The sequence below is a fragment of the Centrocercus urophasianus genome, unplaced genomic scaffold (genome assembly GCF_019232065.1).
Source record: "Centrocercus urophasianus isolate 14NV4802_14NV808 unplaced genomic scaffold, USGS_Curo_1.0 seq_19, whole genome shotgun sequence".
NCBI classification, from domain to species: domain Eukaryota; kingdom Metazoa; phylum Chordata; class Aves; order Galliformes; family Phasianidae; genus Centrocercus; species Centrocercus urophasianus.
The window spans coordinates 22,105,574-22,129,353 of NW_024884744.1; the positions used below are offsets into that span (position 1 = coordinate 22,105,574).

Below are 23,780 nucleotides of genomic sequence, written 5' to 3' on the forward strand. Positions count from 1 at the left end.
TTTAAATGAATGAAATCGAAGTGAGGTGCCAAAGTGGGCTTTCTCAGTAGGATTTCTCTGTGGCTCACAGAGCACAGTGATGAGTCTTGCCAGGGTGGAACGTTTGCATTGCCTGACAAAACTGCGAAGATGCTGCAACTCTGCCTGGCTCCTTTTCGAGGCGCTTCCTGGGGTTCGGTGGCGCTTTTATTGATGTTTCTGGGCATCAAAGAAGTTTAAAGCAAAGCAAATAAAACTCTTAACGTTTCACAACACCACGGAGTTTATTTGATGTCGGGTTACCGGTGTCCCTGAGATGACAGGTGTCAAACAGGTAAACCTCAAAGTCAGTATTTTGTATTCCCCAGAGGGAAAAGAATAAGTAGGTGCAATGCATGGGCAGTCTGCTGTTTCCTTAGAGGATGGGTGGGTGTGAATGGCACAGCAGTGGCACTGTGAGCATCCCAGGGGAGGAGGGATACCGATGGCATGCGGTGCTGCTTGGACTGACAGGCTGTCCTTGTTCATTCTAGGAACCCAGAAATAGCATACCGAGGAACAGTGCTGTGAGAAGCAACGTGTGGAAGAGGAGAATATTGAAGGGATCCTGTTCTTGACGTGGCTTCTCGGTGTGAGGGATTTTTTTGTTTGTTTAAATGTCTGTGGGACTCCCAAGATGGAAGGTCAGCCCATGTCTGCTTTTTCCCACTTCCCCATTTCATTTCATAATGCCTGTTCCTCTGCTGCTGATTGGTGTGAGTGGCTGTTGGCTCTGTGAAGGCAGGTGTACTGACAAGGGCTGCCCTTGTTGTAGAGGCAGCTTTGAACACTTGGTAGCAGCCAAAGCCATTTCTAGAAAAACAACTATTCCATTAGAGACCATCAGAAATAAAGCTGCAAGTTCTAAGTTTCAGGTTTTCCTATTAAAAATTAGGGACAAAAAGCAAGTTTGGCTTTTTCTACTACACATTCTTATTTCTCTAGCACACGTTATTACATTTTAAGCTCCAGTGCTCGTTGGTTCATTGATCCAGGCAGCAGAAATAGTTTTGTCGATAGCTGTGCTGCAGTTAGGAGCTGTGTTCTGATCCTCAATAGCTGGGGGTTTTGTAGGAGGCATCCATCACAGTGCTGGTGTAGAAAAGGGTTTTTTTCATTACCTATTTACACTGATGTGCAGGGCGAGCAATTGCTCTGTTGTATTTTATTCCGAAGCCCAGATAGCCTGATAACTATCCTGTCCTGGTAGCCCAGGTTAAGATGGGATCGATGTTATAACTAGGGGAATGTACAGCAGGAAGAGGCGTTTGGTGGCTGCAGGGGGCTGTAGTGCTGCAGTTTCTGTGTGCTGGAGGAATGACCTTTGGTTTGGGGCTATGTACATCTATTTTGTAGTGCTTCACAATAGCTTGAAATAAGGTTTATGTAGGAGGTGTATTGCTTCAGGTTGCTGAATGTCAAACCCCAAACCTAGCAGGGCTGGGTAATGGTTGTGCAGGCAGGCTGCTGCTTCTGGCAAATGGGGGAATCAGTTGTGCAGAATGCAGTTACAGGGCTGCGTTTGATCGTCGTGGGTATAAAGGCAGATGTTGTGTCTGCAGTGTGTTATGGGAAGATGACAGAATCAGGCAGGAGTAGAGTTGATAACTTGTTTATTTCCCAACTCACAGATATATATGTAAACAGTCACACACAAAGGTATACAAGTCTGGGGTCAGTATGTGGGTATCTTATTTGCACAGGCTGTGAAACAGAGCTGCTTTGGTAGCAAAGTTGTGCAAAAGAGAAGCTCACCATGCACACCAGGGTGGAGTAGTTGCAGGGAGGAAAGTGGCAGTTAGGCAGAAGGAACAAGCAGCCTCTACTTGCTAATAGTTACCAGCGTTGCCAAAGCCATGGGATTTCAGTAATGTAGCTTGTGAAGGAAACGTGGGAGCCGTGGTGAGAAATGGAATACGGTGTGCAGTGTTAATCCCAAGGCAGGGGAAGCTGTGATTGCTGCATGGCCAAGAACCCTTTGGGCTTTCCCGAGCCCAAAATAGGCAGCTGTGAATGTAAAGGCAAGTGAAGCCCACGCTGCTGCTGTTCCTGAGCACGCAGGAGGTTGTCCTCCCACCTCCCCCAATCTCTGGGCACTCAGCAGAGATGTGGGGATGCGTTCTGGTTTCTGCCAGGCCGTGTTTTTGGCTGTGGTCTTATGCTGGCTGAGTTCTGAAAGGAGCTGCATTGATCTGTCTGCACTGCTTCCAACACTGATTCCCTGCCCCACAGTATTAAATGAACAAAACTGCACCTTCAGTAGGTTCAAATCAACTGAAAACACATCAATTTTTTCCACTTCTGTCCGTTACCAGAGTTCTCACTTTTTAACCCATTACTTACCTGAAAACTTGACACTACGGCCTTACGTAAGCAGGAGCATTGGAGATGGGGACCTTCTGTTTGTATCAGATGTTGTGGCTGAGATCTCAGACCAGCTGCTGTGCGTCAGGTCCTGCTGGCTCAGGCAGAAAGCTGGAGTCACTGTAGGTGCAGGTGAGGCTCTAGCAGTTGAATGAAGCCAGAAGAGCTTCATTTCATTCTTACAGCCTTTGGACTTGATGCTGTCCTGTATTCGCTGCGACAATGTACTGTCAACCCACAATCCTCATTTGTAGGCAGATGGTGAGGTTTGAAGACAGTTGTAGCAATAAGAGTAACATCAGAAGTGGGATTTGCTGTAAGCTGTAGCACCTCACAGATGCTGACAATGTTATTCTTTTTCTGTACTGCAAAAGATGAAGGAACTTAAGAAAAGCTCATTTCTGTCTCCAGGCATCCAAAGAGATGCAGTGTTTTCAGTCTGAATCCAGGATTGCCTTGGATGCCCCTTACTCACAGATGACTGCCGTGGAGGCCAGGCTTGCTGAGAGATTTAGGAAGCTCAGCCACCCAGATGCAGGCAGTGCCCAGACAGCTGGGGTTGTTCACAGCGAGGCCATGGATGAGGCCAGATAAAAGAAGGGCTTTCACCTCCCTGCACCCCACAGCATTTCAGGTAAAGATCTTAAAGATTATAGAATCCTAGATCTTAAATGTTGCTTCTTGGAAGTGATTGGCTCTATGGGAACGGATGTCTTTGAACCTGATTTAAATGTAAAAAAAAAAAAAAAAAAAAAGACTTGTACTGCTTTTGATGCTATCATAACTGGAAGCATTCTTTTTTCCAGTGTCCAACTCCATAATTCCAGACTGATAACACAAAATAGAGATTCTTTTTTTCTTTAAAAGGTAGAAACTGAGTTATTAGCAGCCACTCTTGGTTGGAGTGGCAGCTTCAGCAAGCCATTCTTGTGACTGGTTCACATAAACCCATGCATTGCCTGAGTGGAGTCTGCCCAGGCTTTGCTCATTGGGAAACACAACTGCTTTTCACAAGATTTTTCCCATGCACTTAACTACAGGAGGGAAGAGGGCAGACACAGCCAGAAACAACCAGGACAACCCAACAGCCCCTGGCTCGAGTGGAGTGGTTGCTGTTCAGACGAAGTGCAGGAACTTTGGATTTTTCATTTTGGTTTGATTTGGGTTTTGTTTTTATGAGTTTTTGTTTGTTTGTTTTTTGCATGGAAATGTATGTTTCTGGTCATGCAGAGGGTTCATCTCCAAAGGAGGGGAGGTGAGTATTGCAGTTTTGTCTCTGCTTGGTCATGCTTCAGGTGGAATTCTCTAGTGAATCTGAGACGGTTCTGCCTGGTATGCTCAGAAAGCTTGAAGCTTGTCACTTAACCTGTTGCTCAGATGTCAGAAAACCCCTTTATGATGAGTTTGGGAAGGTCTACGAGGTCACCACCTAGCGTGCACACACAGAAAGCTCATAAAGCTTGCGTCCTTTGCATGCATTCTCTCTGACAATTCTACTTGACAGTACAAGGCTGAATGCCTCCATCGAAAATCCAGGTGAAAGATGAGCAGGGAAGTGCAGTATCGGTTACTTTGCTTAGCACATCTTTATAGCACATGTACACTTGACCATTGATTCAGTAAGAATTTAGGAGATGAGATGACTTGAGTGCATGACCATCTGAAATCAGTGGAGCTAACACGAGATTGGATACGTGGTTCACTCAGGAAATAACAGGTGTTGGTGAAGTTGGTACTGGATAGGAAAAAAGGAGGTCATTCCTTGATGAAATCCCGTGCAGATGCACAGATGGGTGTACAGATGTGGGGGTGTGGTTAAGCTGAGCAAAGCAAGTTGGATTCTTACCTTTAATTAGTGCTGTAACTCCACCTGCTATGTTACAAGCTTGCCACTCTTTCTGTGTGATCAACTTTTGTACCTGATTTCAGTCTTGCATAGGGAATCAGATCCTCTCTCCAGTTTTTCCTTACAAGAGCAGGATCCCAACTGAAGCCACTTTATTAAGAATATTACTGATAGGCAGTCTCAGGGAGAACGAATTTCTCTCTGCTGTAAATAAATAACTTTTCTTTCACTGGGATGATGTTTGGCTGGAGAAGTCTGTTTTGGCACTTACAAATATTTCTATAAAGTCTCTCTATATAAATTTTCTGTGTGCACCGGTGAGATGAGATATGAAACAAGTTCTGGAAAAGGTGGCAAGTAATCTGGCAACTTCAGTGATTTGATGCGTATGTACTAAGTATTGCTACAGAGGTGCCAGTAGCCAGCTCTTAGCTGTGTGTTGGTGTGGGGATGTCTTTTAGTGCACCAAGAACCTGCAGAGCATTGGGTGCTGTGTAGTTTGTGCTGTTCTCACCCCATTTCATTCAGTAGAATAGATGGGAATTTGTACTGGAGTGACTTCAGTGTAGACTTAAAAGTGTCGTGTAGTACAAAATACGCATTAAAAACAGGTATCAGAAGGTGCAAATAGGCCCTCAAATGGGTGCAGTAACTTTTTTCAGAGTATGGCTGGTCCTTTGCTCAACTGGGACCCAGAGTTTTTGGAGAACCTTCATCCTTGAGCACTCGCAGCAGCCTTGGCTGTGAGCAACCTGAAGCAGCGTGCCACTGAGGCTTATTCCAGGACGTGGTGTTGGGATTGCACCACATCGACTCCCAAAGCCCCTTCTGGCCTGGGTCAGGCTGCCTTAACCCAGCATTCCTCCCCATCCCTTGAGTACAGAGCCCCTAACCTCAGAAAATGGATCGATCCCATGCCAATGCATTTTTCTTCCTGGCCAATCAAAACAGACATGGAAGAGGAAAGGAGAGGTGCAGACATTCAGGGTAAACACAAAAGTTAACGATTGCCTTCTGTTATTTATGCATGCTTTCTGCAAAGCTGACCCTGTCGTGGTGGGTGCAGTGCACTGAGGGTAATCATTCAGCATTCTGGGTGCTGTGAAGTCCAACAGCAATGTTTCTGTCCTCAGCACTTCGGAGGATGAAACTCATTCGTGCAAGCCCGGTAATGGTGGCCTGTTCCCCAGAAAAACAAGTGTGCACGTGCAAAGGGTGAATGAGAAATGGCGCTGTGCTCACACCGGGCAATGGTGCAGCTGCAGCTGGGGTTGTGGCCACATCCCCATGGCTGCAGACAGGCCTGTCTGCAGTTCAGACCAGGAGGTGACTCAGGGCATACAGGGCATGAGCCTGGCACTTCAAATTTTGCTATTTGCTGAGGAGGAAACAGCGGGGCTTTACTGCAGTGCCTTCTTACAGAGTCAGATTCCTCCCACCACGCACCCCCAAAGTCCTGAATCCTCTTTCCTTCCAGCAATCAAGACTTTTGTTTCTTATTTCAGGCAGCCCAGCCCAACTGCTGCTTCTGTGCTCTGACTGCAGGGTGCTCCAGGCCACGGGTAGCACAGAGAGGGGGCACAAGGTGTGCAGGCTGAAGGAGCAGGAGCTGCTGAGAGGGGAAGGTGCTGAGCACTGTGAGGTGAGCAGTGCAGATTTTCCTGGTTTTTTTTCCCCCGTTTGTGTTCACTGAACTATGCTTGGTTATGCAGTGTTTAAAGGCCATTCCTGTAAATGCCCCAGTGCCTTGGTTTCCTGACTGCTGCGTGCCACCACAGATGCATTTTTGGCAATGTCAGAACAGATCTGCAAATGATTATACTGGTTCAAGTTACTGCAAGGCAGGCAGAAAGCAGCTCAAGAATGTGTCCTGCTTGGTAAACCCTGTTTTCCTGCTGCTTGGAGAGATGTGGAGGGGGAGGGAGAGCACTGCACCTTCACAGGCAGGCAGCTTTGAGAGTGGAAGGGTTTTCTCATGTGGTTTCTTACCACCACTCTCTGAAGCACTGCATTAGGTGGGGATGTTGCATCTGGTTCTGCCTTGCAGAAGAGCGTGGAGTTGTGTGTTTTCCTGGAAGCAGTGACAGCAGACTGCAGGTGGGCAGGGCCCATAAGGAGCAGTTGTGTTCTCGTCCAACCTTCAGCTTGCTGATCCTCTCTAATTCCATATTACTCAGAGTAAGCTTACTTATCACCTAAGGTTTTACTGATGTTTCCTCGTCATTTTTAACTACAAGGAGGCTGGGAGTTAGGTGCTGCTGACTTGCTAACCTTAATCCATGTTCTGAGTGATGGGAGGGTGCATCTCTTGTACTACTTCTCACTTCCACCTGCCTGCCCTCTGTGGTTGGCTTCCCTGAGGCCTTCTAGCATGGTTCTGCTGCTGAGCAGCACATTCTAGGTTACGAGAGGAACAATGGTTTTGAAGAAAAACAATTTTACATGGATAAGACACGTCAGACACAGACAGAGTCACTTTTACAAGTTTCTTTATGAAATTAAATGTAGCCCCTGGTCTGGGGAGAAGATATAGTGCAAGAATGACTTTGTACATGCTACTAAATTCAGATGTCCCTGGATGACCAAACTTCAGTAAGCTACAGCATCAAACACCAGACCTGGGAGCTCAGCAGGCAGTTAGTGCTCATTTACAGTAGCATCATGTTGGAACAAAGGAGTGCCTACTTTCTGCTGTCACAAGATGTCTCTAAGCTAGGGAATTAGGTCAGTATGGCTTCTAACACTCACTAAGGTAAGGCAAATCTTTCTTTTTGCTAACCAAGGTACAGATGAGTTTCTCTTGGCCACCGTTTGAAACTTGGGTACCTAAAGTGAGGCTTTCAGTGCCAAAACTTGGCCAGTTGTAAGTAGCTTTAGGATGTCTGTTTGTAAAGGTATCAAAACCCTCTAATAATTTGAGTCTGTGGAAGTTTGCATAACAGTTGTGGTTTCAGTCTTTCTTTTGCCATTGAACTGCAGACTCTGACTTCTGGGAGCGGTTTGCAAATATTGATCTTTTGTTATTTAAAAAATAAAAATAAAACAGACAAAACAGGCATTGAGTTAACAACTGACAAGAACAATTACAGACTTACAAAATACACAGTTCTGGTTTATACCATAAATAAACACATTACAAACAATGAGCATTTTCATTGGCCAGGAAATATGGCAGAATGATAGAAGAGAATCTAAGGAGTTGAGTACAGTATCAATTTAGGCACATTTTTCTCTAACTTATGTAACGAACCCACTAGAGCGATTCCTGAACGTTACTCATGCTGCAGGTTGGTTGGCACCGTTTAACAAACTATATTGTTCATCAGTGTTGTTGAATTAAAGGGAAGAAAAGGGTCACAGTGCAATACTCACTGTTGTCTCGTCTGAGTGCCAGCAGAGGCTAACTGAGTTAGTTAGAAGGGTAGAGGAGGATCGTGTCCTTGAGGTGAAAGGTGGGGAACAGAGAACGGAAGGGTTTTGCTCCTCCCTGCAAAACATACAATGTCAGCAACACTGAGCTGTTGTTCTGAGCATGTCAGCGGGGGGCAGAGCTGGTAGGCTGAGCAGCTGCCAGACAGCAGCGGTGTTCACAGCAGAATGGAATGATTCAAAGTACAGCTGACAGGCAAAACCTTTTCAGATGAAACAGATCAGGCTCCATTCTCATCTCTTCCTGGAAGTCTGTCTTTTGAGTGCTGTGCAAGGCTGGCTCGCTGGGACCTAGCACAGATGCACACGTGTGCGAGCACGCATGCGGCCTCTCACCTCAGAGCCAGGGGGTCAGTTGGTCTGCAAGATAAATAGAGAAGGCAGGAGCACACGTGCCATCCTCTGTAAACAAAGGATTGGAAGAACCTGGGCTCCACCTCCTAGGACTGGTGGATAAAGTGCTTTCTCAGAAGGGGTTCAGGCACAAACGCGGGGCTGTCCTCATTTCCGGAACGGTGTCAGCCTGCTGATGTTCTGCCAGAAGTTCGAGGGTTTGCGCTTGGGCTCTGCCAGCATGAAGACCTGCTGCTGTGGGAGCGTGGTAGGCAGGGTGGGATGCTTCTGTCGCATCAGGAAGTCATAGTATGGCCTGGTGACAGCTGTGACAGCAAGGAGACAGCAAAGCACGTGAGTTGAGCACACAATCCCTCCCCATACCCATTAAAGTTGCGGGACAGTGAATTTGATTTGCCTCAGCATCGCTCTCAATTTCAGCAATGTTGGTGTTACGGAAGTCTCAGAAATGCCAAGCGTAGCTGACAGATGTTCTGTCAACAATAAGGGGCAGCTAAACAGCTGTAGCTCATTGCTAGTGACAAACTGATGAGCATACTCATGTGCCTTTACTTTTTTATGACATCCTGCACTGGTAAAAGCATGGGGAAATCCACAGCAGTGGAGTTTTAGCAGGCAGAATTGCTCTATTGAACCTGAAGAGCCATGTCTGAGCACTGTCTATACAGTTCAGAAGAGAAACAAAAAAACAGACTTGTTCTGGGTACTGGATGAAGTGCTTCTTTCTGACACTGGTCCCCAGGTAATGCTATGAATTCTTAGTTTGAACTCAGTAGAAGAGAGCTGTAGCAGCCACAGCAAGAGAGGTAACCAACTGGATCTAATAGAGGCTCATGGCCACCAGGACTTGGTAGAGACAGGACTGTGGAGTCCTGTCTGGAGACAATATTCCTTTGAAGACAGCTGAAGGGACGGTGCTGGTAGGAATGATGGAATGTTTGGAACTTACTAGAAAGAGCAAGAGTGATTTGCAATATGGAAAATTAAATGGCAGGACAATTCTGAAAACAATTGTGGAGAGATTACAGAGTGATCTGATTATATATCAAGCAGTTCTCGGATGCTAAATATTCATCAGTGTATGGCCTTCAGTCTCCTTGATGGATTGTGCTGGTAAATATAAGATGCCTTGTTTACAGTTCTTCATTCTTGGATGAGAATGATTTCAGTTTTCTGTAGATCTGCAAGCTGAGAGTGACTGCTTCAATTTGCTCCCTACCTGTTTCACAACTCTGTGACCATGAGAACCCAAACCCAAGCACTGTAACACAGCAGCAAGTAGTCACTACCTTAAGTCTTTAAAATATATATTAAAAAAAAAAAAAAAGAGGCAAAGCCTTCAAAGGACATACATTAAACAGCAGCAGTGTAAAACAGAAATGCCACCACCAGAGCTAGCAGCATTTCTGTGCTCAGGAGTGACTCACCCTTTGGCTTCCCAGTGTGGTGCTGCTTGCTGGCATTTAGCATTGCTTGCTTCTTCTGCATCTCTGTGATTGAAAAACCTTGAAGATAAAAAGAAGGGCTGTCAGCAGCAGCTCATCACGTTGTACCTCAGGGAAGCATGCTTGCAGAGGTAGTAAGAAAAACAGGTTGGAATGTGTCTGAGGTGGGAGGTCATGAGTCAAAATTCCTCCCAGAGGTGCACAGCTCCCCTTACCTGTGCTGCAAGGCTCCCTGCCTGCCTGCACCCTTCCCTGCTGCCTGACAGAACCAGGCCAGAGCAGTTGCAGCTCAGATCTCATTAGATTCCATGTCTGAACTAAGCACTAATTGGACAAAAACTTGAAAATCCTCTTGCACTTCTGACTGAATGTATTCTGTGCAGATGCTGCTATGTCAAGCTGTCTCGCTTTCAGCTGGGATAGAACTGGTTTTCTTCAGTGCCTGGTATGATGCTGCTTTGGTTCTGATAACACTGTTCTGATAAACATTGATAACACATCAATGTTTACAGCTGCTGCTAAGCAGTGTTGTACAGAGCCAAGGCTGTTCTCAGCAAAGGATCTAAGGAGCTGGGAAGGAACTGAGTGAGGACAGCTGCCTTAACCTGGCCACAGGGCTATTCTGTAACACTTGGCAATGTGTGGAAAGGATTTTGAATGGGGTTCATCTCTCTCTCACGCTCTCTCTCTCTCTTCCACTGTTGGGGAACAACTGCTTGTGCATCACTTGTTACATACATTCATATTACACACACACACATAGCCATAACTACTATCCTCCTCCTTCTCCCTCTCTTAGTGAACAGTTTTATTTCAACCCCAGAATTTTACTTTTTTTCTCCCCTGTTCTCCCCCCCCATCCCCCTGGGAAGGGGAGCAGTGTGCAAAGGGTTGAGTGGTGCTCAGCTGCCTGCTGGGTGAAACCACAACACAAGCTCACATGCTATACCACAAAATAATCGAGGTTCTGTGTGACTGCATTGAGTATTTTGCCAGTCCTACCTCAACTCATTAAAGACACTGAGCTCTGCGAGGACAGCGTACTGCAGTGTCTGTGAGCACTGTGGTTTGTACCTTATTCAACTGCATAAATTCATTCAGCATGTTACAGTCAGCAGGCCAGAGCATGGATTACACCCCCACGGCCCCCTAACTCCTGTGCAATGGTCAGCATTCAAAAAAACACATCGCCCCCACTGAATCACAGCTCTGCTTTTTGTACCTGTCTCCTGGTCGAGCTGAACCTGTCTCCTTTCATTCTCAAAGGCCTTCAGCCAGCGCTGTTTCTGCTCAGGCTTTTTTGCACAGAATAAGTGGACCTCCTCAGTGTCACGGCAGTGTAATTTAAATGCATTTTTCACACTGATGCTGAAGTCCTTGTCCTTTCCATCTTCTATGTCCAGGATTTCCATGTCATCCATGTTGATCCGACTTTTATAATACAAGATGTCCCGGCGCAGAAGGTCCTGTAAGAGATCACACAATTATACAGATTTGTGTTTCTTGACCTCTCCATGCCATAAGCATTCATTTGCTTTGAGATGCTGGAATACTCAATCTTTTTGTTGGGCACCGTAATGCTGTAAGAAAAGATGATGCTGGATTTGAATCTCTGGAACTAAAGAGTGCTAAGCTCCTACTGTTTGCATTGACTGGAATCATTTGGTTTCTTCTATTGGTGGGGTCAGGATAACAGGCTGGCATCTCCACTTTTGGGATGCCATCAGCTACATTCAGGCACTCTGGATGTGGTCTCAAATCCCCATTAAGCTGCTTTAGAAAGCAGTATTTGCATGCTGCTTTTCATGTCAGCAAAAAAGAAATCCTAATTAGTTTTTATTTTTCACATTGCCCATTAATTTTGTTTAGAGCATGAAAAGTGTCAACAGCAGCGATAAAATGATTCCTGAGTTACCAGGAGCTACCTGCTTGCCACACAGTATGGAAAAAAATGGCACGTTCAGTTCTGAAATCCCAGTGGAAGATACCTTACCTTTGCTCGACCAAAGAATATTTCTTTTACTGTTCAAATAGGTGCAAACAGATACACACCTGCACTGTGTGTGAACAACAGCGAGGCGGTGCTTCTGTCTCCTCTATAAGGACTTGGCCAGCAGTTAGTGTATTGCTCTGCTCAGGTGCACCTGGCTCTGGGGCACCAGAGGAAAAGCCACACTGAATGCACATCAATCTGTGCAAGAAGCACACACGATGCAAGCAGAATTAAGTCTTATGGATTCAGATAGAGAACAACTGGAAACGAACAGGGGAAGTGGACTCAAATGTTCAGCATTGTAATAGTATTTGTATTTGACTACCCAGGTTACCTTCTTGCAGCAGACAAGCTGGTGATCAAAGAGGAAGAACATCCTCTGTTGGCTCTTGGCTTGAGGGTGGGAGACTTTGGTTAGTTCTCCAGAATAGATGAGTTCTGAGCTTCTAACGAGAACATCTTCACCCTGAGAGCAGCACAAAGAAGAGCCTGGTGACTGGCCTGTGCCATCCCGAAACAAGGGAGGAGACATAAGCCCGTAATCTCACAAAACAATGTCAGTGTGGTCATGCAGCCTAAAACCCTGCTAGTGAAACACTTTTCCAGGAGCGAGAAGGGGCCGCTGTGCTGGAGAAAAGGCCTTTTTATATCAAGACAGTTGCTGTACTCTTGGTACCCAGTGAATGGAAACTGAATTTGACTTGCTTTCTGGCACAACCTGCCCTAGGGAAGCTGTTTTAGCAGGGCGTTGGACTTACGGGAGCTCCAGAGGTCCCTTCCAACCCCTATGGTTCTGTGATGCTGTACGATTAGAGCAATACTATGTTAAATGAAAACTCTCCTTTGCAAGGGAAAGCCCCAAGCAGCTGCTCCATCGCTGGCATTAAAGAAACCACATAAGAAGATAGCTGATAATTTAGCCTGACATTTCGGATAGAGAAGGGCTGGCTTTATTGAATATAGGCTTCAAAAAAATGAGAAGATTGGGGTCTCTTGGGGTTGGGAAGTTTTTCCACACACAGGGTGGTGAGGCACTGGAACAGGTTGCCCAAGGAGGCTGTGGATGCCCCATCCCTGCAGGCATTCAAGGCCAGGCTGGATGTGGCTCTGGGCAGCCTGGGCTGTTGGTTGGCAACCTGCACACAGCACGGGGTTGGAACTGGATGAGCACTGTGCTCCTTTGCAACCCAGGCTGTTCTGTGATTCTGTGATTATTATTTTTTTTTTCTTTTAAATCATTTTCATGTTGAGCCTACAGGCATTTTATTCTTCCATCTTCTGAAGAATAATGTGCCTTATTAAGCACTAAGGGTTGATTCTGTCCACACTGACCATTCTGACCTCAGTAAAATAGGTGAGAAAAAGAGAAAAACACGATTTTGTCAGACCACCCTCTAATTTTATTTCAGAAGCAAAATGGGGAAACAAAGAATCCCAGGGGTCAGGGAGAAGGTGGCTGGTCTAGATGGGTTATGTAGTAGACCTTTTCATTTGTACTGAAAGATGACAGCTTTGAAGCAATAAAACATCAGAAAAGCAATTCACAGAGTAGCAGAACTGAGCGAAATCCTCACAGAGCTCTTACAGGAGGCAGCTGGGAGGGAAATGAACGCAATGCATTCAGTTCCTAGGAAAAGTAAGTCTGCCTTACCTCCCAGTCTTCTATGGAGCTTTGCCACTGAGCAATTTTGTCGATGTTCTCCAGTCGCCGCTTTCTCTCATTGATGAGCCGAGCAACGTTCTTCATGGCATTTAAGGCAGCTTCAACGTCTTTAAAATCCCTAGGGTAGGGCAGAGCGTGTGAGAGAGGGATGCCTTCCTGCAGGCAGCTTTTCAGAAGCATGCTGCTTTGGACACGCAGATTTATACAGTTGTTATAAATTCAGGACCAGTGTGTGGAAGGGCAGGATGCGAGTAACAACATTCAGCTGCAGAGCTGTAAACACTTGTGGATGAATTGATCTTCAAGGCTTTGCTTGTTACCATCATGATACAAAAGATTCATAACACTATTGCTTTCATATAAGGATTGATTCCGTCACATACAGATAAGACAGTTCAGATTTGGCTTGATTTCAAATGGGGGCTGTTGGAGTGTTTGGGAGGATGGGGCAGAAGCCAATGCACTCCCCATACACCGCCCTGGAAGGAGCTGCTCTGCACAGCACAGCTTAATGCAATTTTCAGACATCCAGGTGCTGCATTAAGGAGCTGTATCTTACGAGATCAACATCAGGACAGCATGCTTATAGATGTAATAACTTACACATAAAGCAGTTGAGAAATAGCAGTGCTGTAAATCAGGTGTTGAAATTAAATAAGTTGTCACAGTGGGCCGTTAGCAACACTCTCCTTAATACAGTTTTTTCTTTATGCTTTATTTCTGTGGCTTATTATTTTTCTTGCACAATTGAGGCAAAAGCAATGCCTTCACCCTGAAATGGAGCTCTGGGTTTGTGGGCTTCTGAGCTAGGGCAAGAATTCACTGAGCGCACGTGGCCTGATGTTGTAGGCCATGAGTTTCCTCAGGGAAAGCACCAAACAGAACTCAAGATTGCCTCTCAGCCTTGACATGCTGTACATGTGTGGGTACATGGATGTTCTGGGCTATAATAACCAGTGCTTTTGGAGGCAAAGCTGTCAATAATATCATCCCAGGAACAAACTCCAAAGTCTATGTGTGCTGGTATCTCAGATATGTGGGCCAAGGAAACCAGAAAAGCACCACAATGAAAGGAACTTAGTAACATCAGGTCTCTAACAGACAGGGAAGCCCAGTGCTACTGTCATTGAAAGTTACGTATTTGATGGAAGAATGCTTTTTTTTCCTGGTTCCTACAAGATAACAGCAGAATCACAGCACTGGCTGCACTGAGCAAGCTGCCCTCAGCATGCAATTATGCGTCAGCCTATTTCCACGAGACAGGTGTTGCCATTCTGCTTCCCACCACGCTGACCTACCTGTGCTGAGGGTTGGTGTATTTAAGCAGTTCAGCCAGCTGCAGTGGATACTTGCAGATTTTCTGCACTGGTGTCAGCAGAAACCCATCCAGAGAGATGTCAATCATCTTCTGCAGCAAGCGGCAGGCTTCGAAGAAGTAGACGTACTTGTTAACTTTGGTGAGGCGGGAGAGCTCCATGCAGGCGTTGGGGTGGTTGTTGCAGTACTCAGAGTAGATCTGAAACTCCGTTTGCTGCGAAGAATCACAGAACCACAGAATGGCCTGGGTTGAAAAGGACCACGATGATCACCCAGTTCCAACCCCCTGCTGTGTGCAGGTCGCCAACCAGCAGCCCAGGCTGCCCAGAGCCACATCCAGCCTGGCCTTGAATGCCTGCAGGGATGGGGCATCCACAGCCTCCTTGGGCAACCTGTGCCAGTGCCTCACCACCCTCTGGCTGAAAAACTTCCTCCTCATATCCAACCTAAACCTCCCCTGTCTCACTTTAAAACCATTCCTTCTTGTCCTATTGCTATCCACCCTTGTAAACAGCCGTTCCCCCTCCTGTTTATAAGCTCCCTTCAAGTATTGGAAGGAAATGAGGTGATTTACTATCTGTCTTTCTCTGAGTGATGGCTCTGAATCTCTCACAGCGGGCTGTGGGATAAATGATGTGCTCCCCTGGCATTCTGAAGCTGTCAGACCTGATGTTTGTGGCTAGCAGAGTGCTTGCACAGCTTACCTGAGAGAGAGCTCAACCTGCAGCCAGGAGAACTAGGGGATACTTGGCTGGGGGGAGGTTAAACAGAACTTGTCAGATCAATTTCCTCTGTCCTAATCCCTGCTCAGCTACCCCTGCACATAAGTCAAATGTACTTACATATTCCAAGAAACAGGAGCCAACCTCACTTAAATGTGGGTGGTCTTTGTTGAATTTCTTCTCCAGTGCTTTAACAAATTTCTTCTGGCACCTGTAGATGTCTTCAATATTCCCAAAGATTGTCTTCAGCTGTTCTTCTGTAAACATGTCGGCTCTTTTGCGGCACTGCTTAATGTAACCCTAAGAGGAAACCAAATGAGAAAGCTGGGCACTGACTCAGAGGTGCTAGGATTTCAGGAGAAAACCCCAGTACTGCAATTAGCTGTGCTTCAGCTGCCCCTTCCTTCATAGTGCATCCATGGCTTAGGCTATTATTTCTTCTAATGCCACCCAAAATATGGTAGAAATAGGAATCAGCCCACAGTCATATCACTGCCTTAAACGATGCTGTAACCTGCACTTGAAGGATCCCAGAGCTGCTTTCTCTCCTGTGGAAAACAGCTTTGTCTGCAGGCTATGGGGTTGTGCTGGCCACTGCACTGACAACTAAATCCAGCTGAGGATCTGGTTTGGATGCTCATGTTTGCAAAGGCCTGGTTGAATCAAGGGAGAAGGAGGTGACAAAGGGAATTCTGGACTCACCAGGAGGAAAGGGGGTTTGGTGTGTGCTGCTTTTCCCCAGCTGGCTCTCCTGGAGGGCATGGTTTTGTGTCATTGTAGTGAAAAAAATCTATGTTCCTTCAAACTCCTTTCTCAATTACCTTAATTTGCCCCAGTGTATCTGACAGAGTGTCACTTCTGGAAGAGGTGTCAGAATACTCAGCATATTTGGAAGTGAAAGATCTTATTGGCTGAATGTCCCCCAGTTGTTTCGATCTGAGCATAACTTGCCTGAAGGCTGGAGTTGCTGACTCTATTACCTCAGAACATATATTAAGGAGGACAGCAGTGCTAGACGTTTACTTTTCTCTGTCTTGGGAAATACAATTAATTCTGTTTAATCAGAGCCCAACTGGATGCTCCCAAAACAGAGGCATTTGGGATATTGCTGTAATGAATCGGCTTCTGTTTTCTGAGCGTGCAATGTCATGTAGCAGAGCAGACACTGATGGAAATGCCATTAGTATTCAGAGGAGGAAAGTTACCCACTTAGGAACCCTCCACCTGGGCACAAAACAGAACACCCTATAGTTTCCTTTACAGAAGTCCTTGCATTCACTTCCCCCTTATTCCTTTACCTCACAAATGTCCTTGAGATGCTTGATGTAGTCTCGTTCTGTGCTTATGATCTCATTGATAACGTTGGTCCTCATCTGGTCTTTGGTGGTCTGCCCCATCCCAAAGCGCCGGGTGCCACTGCTGGAGTCGTCGTCTTTGCCACCTTCCACCTTTACAGGGTAATCTTCCATGGGTTCATCCTGGTTCACTCGGAGCTGGACCGGACACACAACACATTGCCATTCACATTGCTACATACAGCTCATCCAGAGAAAGGAGAGCTGACTGAATGCTGGACAAGGATTGAGCTGGGAAGGGAGTGAAGGGGAATGCTGTGTAACACTGAGGTAATATTACCTATAAACATATTTTCCCATGATAAGCAATATGTAAGCGTATTTCCCCAGAATGTAAGGCCAGACAGATGAAGTTCTGTCTACACTACATACAAAATCAGGACAGGAAATGGCTTATCAAGAGAAATCTGCCTGTGTACTCACGAGGGGGCTCTTAGGGAAAGAGAAGGGAGCAAGTAAATATTTGCTTTTTTTTGGAGCAGTTTTATTGTTATTCCCATACTGTACATAACAGAGGCCCTCTCAGTACCCGCTTCCCCAAGATTATCTACAGATAACTTGTTTTTTAATTTTCAAACAAATACAGATGCCAGTGAGCATGCAGTGCAGTGCAGAATGGCATTACATTACAGAGCTGTGTGTGCAACTCGTGTTTCCTTCACATTGCCCATGAGATGGCAGCACAGTGTGAGCAGAGCCAAACACCAGCAATTTGTAGACCTGCTCTGCAGAATCTGTTTTGTTAGCAGTACCAAAGTACCTTAATTAATAGTGAGAAATTTATTTGTGCATTCCACTTGCAAGCTTTATTTCCATAGAAGCATTGCTGCTGCATATTCAGTAGCTCTCAGAGCGCCCATGGGAATATTCTGTACACAAATCATCAATCTCAGCACAAAGAACAAATGAAAAGCTCTGAGGCAGCAACATGTGTAAATAAAAGCAGTTTTGGTACAGTAACAGATCTGCTGTAAGCTTTTCATGTAGCCTCTTCTAGTCAGGATTATTTACCTCTTTGTGTACACATATCTCTATAAAAGATGCATACCCATCCCTCGCCAACATAGGCATAGATTGCACTGACTTACTGCCTACAGTGGTGAAGCCCCCCAGACGTGCAGTCCGGCCTTTCTTTCACTGTGAGTGGAACAACATGGCTGGTCTTAAGCTCAGACTTCAGCCTGAAACTTGTTTGGAGTAACTGAGAGCCCTACACTGCCCCTCCCAGCAGTAAGCTTGAGACGTGGTGATAATTAGCAGGAAATGTTCAGTTGGTTGCTAAGAGTAAGTGGTGTAATTGCTCTGCTAAAATAACTTGTTATTCTGCATCCCTGCAGGGTAGCACCAGTCTGATTTCCCCTGGAATACTGCTAGAGGTTTTTGCCAGCCAGGACAACAGCTTGTCGGTAATATGAAAATAAAAAAGGAGCGTGTTTTGACTGTGAAAAAGCAGTTCTGTCCCCATTACTGCTGAGAATTTGGTCCTAGTAATCTTACTTGCAAAACCATGTTCCAAACCATGTTTGGAACAATTATCCAGCTGAGACAGTTTCTCAGAAGCTATACCAAGTGTTTCACAGCTTCTAGAGCTTCTGCTCTGCTTCTCCAAGGACCTTTGCTACAGACACCAGATTACTTCCTTTCATGCTTCACCTGATTTTGGGTCACTTATGATCTGAAGTGACCCAGATTAGAAGCTGAGCTGCTAAGAATCTCTCTGCCCTTAGGCACCTAATCGCCTGTGCAGCGCTCACACCCTAACACAGTGAATGCATTCAGACATCCTCACCAACAGGCAAAGCCTGAACAAAGGACAGCAGTCTTTCTCCTTGGAGAAGGAAAGGAGTGCCCAGGCTCTAATTTTACCTCCCCAACTTGTACAGAGAATTCAGATGTGTTACAGAATGCCCTGCTGGAAATGCATCTTACCTCTGCTCTGTGTAAGCGGAGGCTGTCTGGATTGCTCTACACAGCTGTCTCTGTATAGGCACTTATTGGTGCCCTGCTCATCTGTACTGTCTGAAGTGACCCCTAGAGCAAAGACCTGTCTGCTGTGTGTGGGACACCTCTAGGAGCATTTGTTGCTCGCTCCTAAAGGTGATGCTGGGTGCTTAGATGCAGACTAAGTTTACACCCTGGGTAAGGAGCCCAGGGTGTCAAACCACCATGCGGGCAGCTCCTCAGCTGGCACAGCTCAGCTTAGCTCCAGAGCATACAACTAAACCTCCTTTGCTCTGATTTACTGCAAAGCGGGAGTTCTCCACACTCATCTGGGAGGGCTCAACGTACAGTGACCCAGCACAGAGCAACAGTGACAAGCACATGTGGAACAACTATCCCAGAAGTCACAGTGCTCAGCACTCACTGAGGAACTCAAAATCTCGGGAAAAAGAACATCCAGTGGTAACGAAGAGGTATGGAAAAAGCCATCAAAATCTTACCCGTACAAAGCTGGCTGGAAACCAGCCTTCGCTGTCCAGAATCCTTCCCCACCACCACTCCTTGTTGGTAGCATCCATTACTTCAATGACGTCGCCAGCCTTGAACCCCAGCTCTTGGTCGTCCATCGTGACATGGTCCCAGAGGGCTTCTGCATACACCACGCTGCCATCGCTGATGAGCTGTGGACAGAGCAGGTGAGGCTGTTAGCTGCCCAACAACAGCAGTGCAGTCAGAGCGGCCGCAGCTCTGGGGCGATCGCTGCTGAGCCAAACCAGGTGAGCGCTGCCTGCTGCTCGCTCGCCACCACACACGTGAGAAGGAGCTGGTGCCAGGCTGGCACGTGCCTTGGCTGACCTTGCTCTCAATAGCACTCGTTCCCAATCCCTCGGACACAAGTGTAAATTTGATATTCTGGAATTAGTGCCTCTGTGAGCAAACAGGGCTCCGCAGTAGCACATTGCCAGTGGAGGATGCTCTTGTGCTGCTAGCACAGCCCTGCTATGGAAAGCCTTGAAATAAAAGCTTGAGTGTCAATATTTTTAGAGACGTACTTCAGAGCAGAAAGTATTCTGAGGCCTCAGAGCTGGCCTAGGACAGAGAGAGCTTTAAATCTTTAGATTGGTTAAACATAGCACTTAAGCTGCTTAAAGTAAGTCTCCTGGAGAGTTCAAGTAATTATGCTGAGGTCCAGCAGTTATTTACAACACATCTCATAGAGGGCCTATTCTAGAAAAAAGGAATCCTCAGCAATTAAATACATAATCCAAACCAAAGTGTCAACATGACTGGGAGGGAGCTCTTGAAGGCAGTGATGACGGTGTCTGTAGGTAGGTGATGCCATTCCCAGCCATCCACCTTAGTTGTGGTGCAGCTGGTTGTAACCTGGTGCTGCTGCTCTGTGACAGACCTGCCCAGCACCCATGGGTTGCCATGTCAGAGCCTCTGCTGAACTGCAACTACAGATCATGCACCCACCTCAAAGCCTGGGCAAAATGAGGCTCCAAACACCAACATTTCCCCAACAAAGCAGCACGTACCACTAGAAAAGGGGCTTGGTTGTTCTACCATGTCTGCAAAGTGCTGTATTTCTAAGAAAAAATAAATGGTACACTGATAAATTCTGGGAAGATAATGGAAAGAGAAGTCCAGGAGGCATAAGGAAGAGAAAAACCACTGTCCATGACTGTATCCTACACTGCAGCAGTGTCACCCCTGCTACGTATTGCAGGCATAATCCATGATGTGCATCTTAGGTTAGCACCCTCATAGTTACCTGCTGCTCTAGGTTACTGTTCCTCTCAGCTATAAAAAGATGCATGTTATAAAAGGATGTCAGGATAATCACAGTACAGAGAATCAGGAGACAGTTAACTGGAGGCATATGGGAAAAAAAAAATCAAATACAGTCTGCCTTTGGATAGCAAATGCCCCTTCACTGAACCAGAAGCAGCTTAATGCAGCGCATCCATTTTGACAAAAATAACATCAGGGTGATGGGGAAGGGGAGGGTGGGAGGTTCCCAGCTGCCCACACTGCCCACTTTCTGCTGCCTGCGGACCAAGCAGTCACTGAGGTGTGGTCCCACCAGCAGGGAACGCAGAGCTGTGCTCCTACAACCCAGCCAGCAACACAGCAGGACCAAACTGCATGCCTTGAACCAGCCTAGGCTGCAGTGGCAGAGGATAACCCTGGCAAACCAAACAGCTGCAGGTAGGCATAAATGTAGCTTGTCACAGAAACAGCAGCTGAGCCGCAGAGTGGACAACAGGGGAGCAGAAGCTCAGCAAAGGCTCAGTGGGAGCTGCTGTCACACACAGGGCTGTGCTGCCACGGGCAGGGGCTGTGGCTCTGTGAGCGCCCACACCAGTGCGTAAATCCCTGCAGAGAACAGCGTTAGCAAGCTCTACAGCACACAACCCCTGACCAGTGCAGAAAGAATACGGCTCTTTCCAAGATCAAGTATCTTTGGTGCACACTGTGTAAGCGTGGGGCAGCATGTGGCATACCTGTGGCCAGAGGGAGATCAAGCAGACGTCCTTTGCAGTGCTGTGACGATCGCACAGCAGCGCACCAGTGGTGTGATGGTTTCAATACCTGTGGTACCAGCCTGCTGGGGCTCAGCACCTCAATGAGAGGAGGAGCCCAGGGCTGCTCCTGCCCTATATTTTCTGCGTTCAAGAGCAAACTGTGAATATGTTTGCCAAATACAGAAAGTCAGGACTGACCCACCATCACCTGGCCAAATACCACAGGCAAGCAGATAGATCAGATGAGCAGCTCTCATCCAAACGAAGGTCTGAAACAACACCTAAGAGGCAGGTTAGGGGCTGACAGGCAGCAAACACCATGTTTGTAGGGAGGAATGATCAATACAGAGTAAAGCAAGAAATAAAGAAAAAATGTTATATATGCTTTGAATTATCTTACTGAGTTTATCCAAACACCACTTCAAACAGACGTGCCTGCAGGCTGTCTCCTCCCTCTATTGCTCCATCTGGGGTCACACACCGGGGTGCTGGAGCAGCAGAGCAGGCACAGAAGCAATGCAAAGCAATTAACGATCACCACAGTCAGTGCTTGTTTTTCTATTAGCCCTCAGCCTGTACAAATCTGTGTCTTACACTATTTCTGCACTTGTACCCAAGTGCAGTTCCCGGGCTTGTACAGAAACACCAGACACACTCAATGTGACAGTCCATTCCCAGAGTATTACTGTGGGGCAGCTCTGGGCATCCGTGTCACTGTGCAGCACTGCAAGCAGCTGCAGCATCCCTAGTGAGGAGCATCCTTTTAATGGGGAATAAAGGTCTGTAGCTCTTATTCCCCACCCCTGGAAGGACTATACATGCCATCAGAAAAAAGATTTTCTGCAAAATGTGGTAGAGCACAGCACAATCATCTGGCTATATTTCAAGAGCTGTTCATCTTCCAGAGGAGCATGTGTTAAAGGGAACGCTCCTCATTTCTAGGCACAGCAGCTCCTAGGCCCAAGACGGCTCATCTTACCATTGGTTTTGATCTTTGCAATTACAGCAAGGTTTGAAAAACAACTATTCTGTCCATATGAAATGACATCTACGTGTTGGCTCTGTAACATCAAGAACAATTCAATGCACGTTCTTGAAGAGCCACCATCTCCTGCCCCGAACCAGACCCTAGAAGAGAAGCTTAGAATATGAACACAAACCCAGCCACCTTCAGCTGCTGGAACTACTACAGCTGGCAGCACAACAGACAAGTTTGCCTTTGTTTATGGCAAGTCTGCAGGCAGCACTGTTTGCAACCCAGAGGCAGTGCTAACACAGATGTTCTGAAAATCAGCTGGAGCTCTAACACTGCATTAGCATTGCTGTGCATCTACAGCTGCTTGCTTTACAGCTCGTGCAGCTGCAGCCTCGCTGCTCATTTGCAGACAACTGATGCAGGCACCAGGCAGGCACCAGGAAAGTGCTGTGCAGGTTACTCGAGCTAGCATGGCAAGAGGGTGTGAGGTTGAGGAATTGCTGTACTGCTACTGCAAGCCATGCCACAGAGGAGATGCACTTGGGGCTGTTGCACATAGCTGCCCCAAATGAAGTCCAGGACATGAAATGGAGCTGGCATGCCATGGCCCTTGTCTTAGTGTGTTCACATGCCGGCTGCTCAGCCCCTTTGTCTCAGGCTGAACACCTCAATGCAATTCCCTGTTCTGACAGGAGCTCCAGGCAATCCACGCAGAGATAAAAGATCTAGACAGCTTACAGAAGGAGGGATGGAGACCGCTTTAAGAAGTATGCATCTTTGAGCTACTTGGCTCTATTTGAATAAAATTTGAATAGCTTTTTTTTGATGTTAATTACACTGTACTACATAGAGCAAAAAAAGGAGTGCAAGTGCAGAGAGTAGGAGCAAGACAGCTCAGGAACAGGGTACCAATGAAATGGAATGTTCTGTGACACCAAACCAGGCTCCTTTCATGATGAGCAGAGCACTGCTGGAGTGCTTCCTAGGGAGCTGAATGGGTGTTAGGAGGGCTGCACTCCCCAAGGAATGGCTGAGCCAGGTCAGCACACACGGCTCTGCCACCTGCAGCAGCCCTGGCCCTGCAGTACAGACCCCAACACTGCTGCTCTGTTCACAGAGTCCCTCTCCCACATTCTCTCATGCAAAGTGCAGCAGAGGAGTCAGAAAAAAGCTTCCACTTTCCTCCTGTCCCATGGTAGTGCTTCATGCACACAGATGGCTGCTTTACTGAGCAGCTAGAGAAGTCAGCCTGCCTTGCCCTTGAGCCAAAACCCGATGGGATAGTTCTCAAATCACCCTGACAGCTCACTCTTGTTTCCTCTCAAAACCAGTAGCTTTGTTGTGTAATGGTGGACAAGGGCTGTTTATCTCACAGACCTCTGTTGGCCTATGGTGGGCATTGAGTTACTGTGTCAGCGTGTAGAGAACCATTTATTTGGTAAGAACAGCTTTCCACGAAACCATTCAGACTAGCACCAAGTATATTGTTCCCTTCTGTTTATACCATCTGAGTGCAGGCTCCCTCTCAGAAGTGCTTTAAGCAGATGAGAAGAGGTGAAGGTCCCCACACAGTGGCCAGGAGAAGCCTCAGAGCACTGCAGGAGGGCAGCAGCCTGGCAGAAGACCAGAGACAGGGCTGTCCTCCAGGCATTGAGGGCACAGCACTGGGCCTCCCAGCTGTGAACCCAGGCACACGTGGTTTTTCAAGGACCAAAGAGATGCAAGAAGTTCCCAATTCCTCACCTAAGGTACAGCAGCTGATTATTTTAATGCAAAGCAAATAGGCAGGAATTGCTTTAGCCCATTTTACTTTCAGCTGAAATAGGCTA

The 23,780-nt window shown here is 46.7% G+C and overlaps 1 protein-coding gene across 1 annotated transcript in view; it reads right to left on the bottom strand.

Moving 5' to 3' along the window:
• Positions 1 to 5,824: 5,824 nt before the first annotated feature.
• The window catches only part of LOC122161486, a 109,529-nt gene continuing 91,573 nt past the window's right edge, over positions 5,825 to 23,780 (bottom strand). The window contains exons 5-13 of the mRNA XM_042820959.1: positions 18,948 to 19,127; positions 16,450 to 16,644; positions 15,272 to 15,451; positions 14,411 to 14,643; positions 13,101 to 13,230; positions 11,784 to 11,915; positions 10,679 to 10,922; positions 9,439 to 9,516; positions 5,825 to 8,316 (exon numbers count right to left, since the gene is read on the bottom strand). Of these exons, the coding sequence (XP_042676893.1) occupies positions 8,159 to 8,316; positions 9,439 to 9,516; positions 10,679 to 10,922; positions 11,784 to 11,915; positions 13,101 to 13,230; positions 14,411 to 14,643; positions 15,272 to 15,451; positions 16,450 to 16,644; positions 18,948 to 19,127 (1,530 nt within the window). The 3' untranslated portion in view covers positions 5,825 to 8,158. The remainder of the gene's footprint in view (positions 8,317 to 9,438; positions 9,517 to 10,678; positions 10,923 to 11,783; positions 11,916 to 13,100; positions 13,231 to 14,410; positions 14,644 to 15,271; positions 15,452 to 16,449; positions 16,645 to 18,947; positions 19,128 to 23,780) is intronic.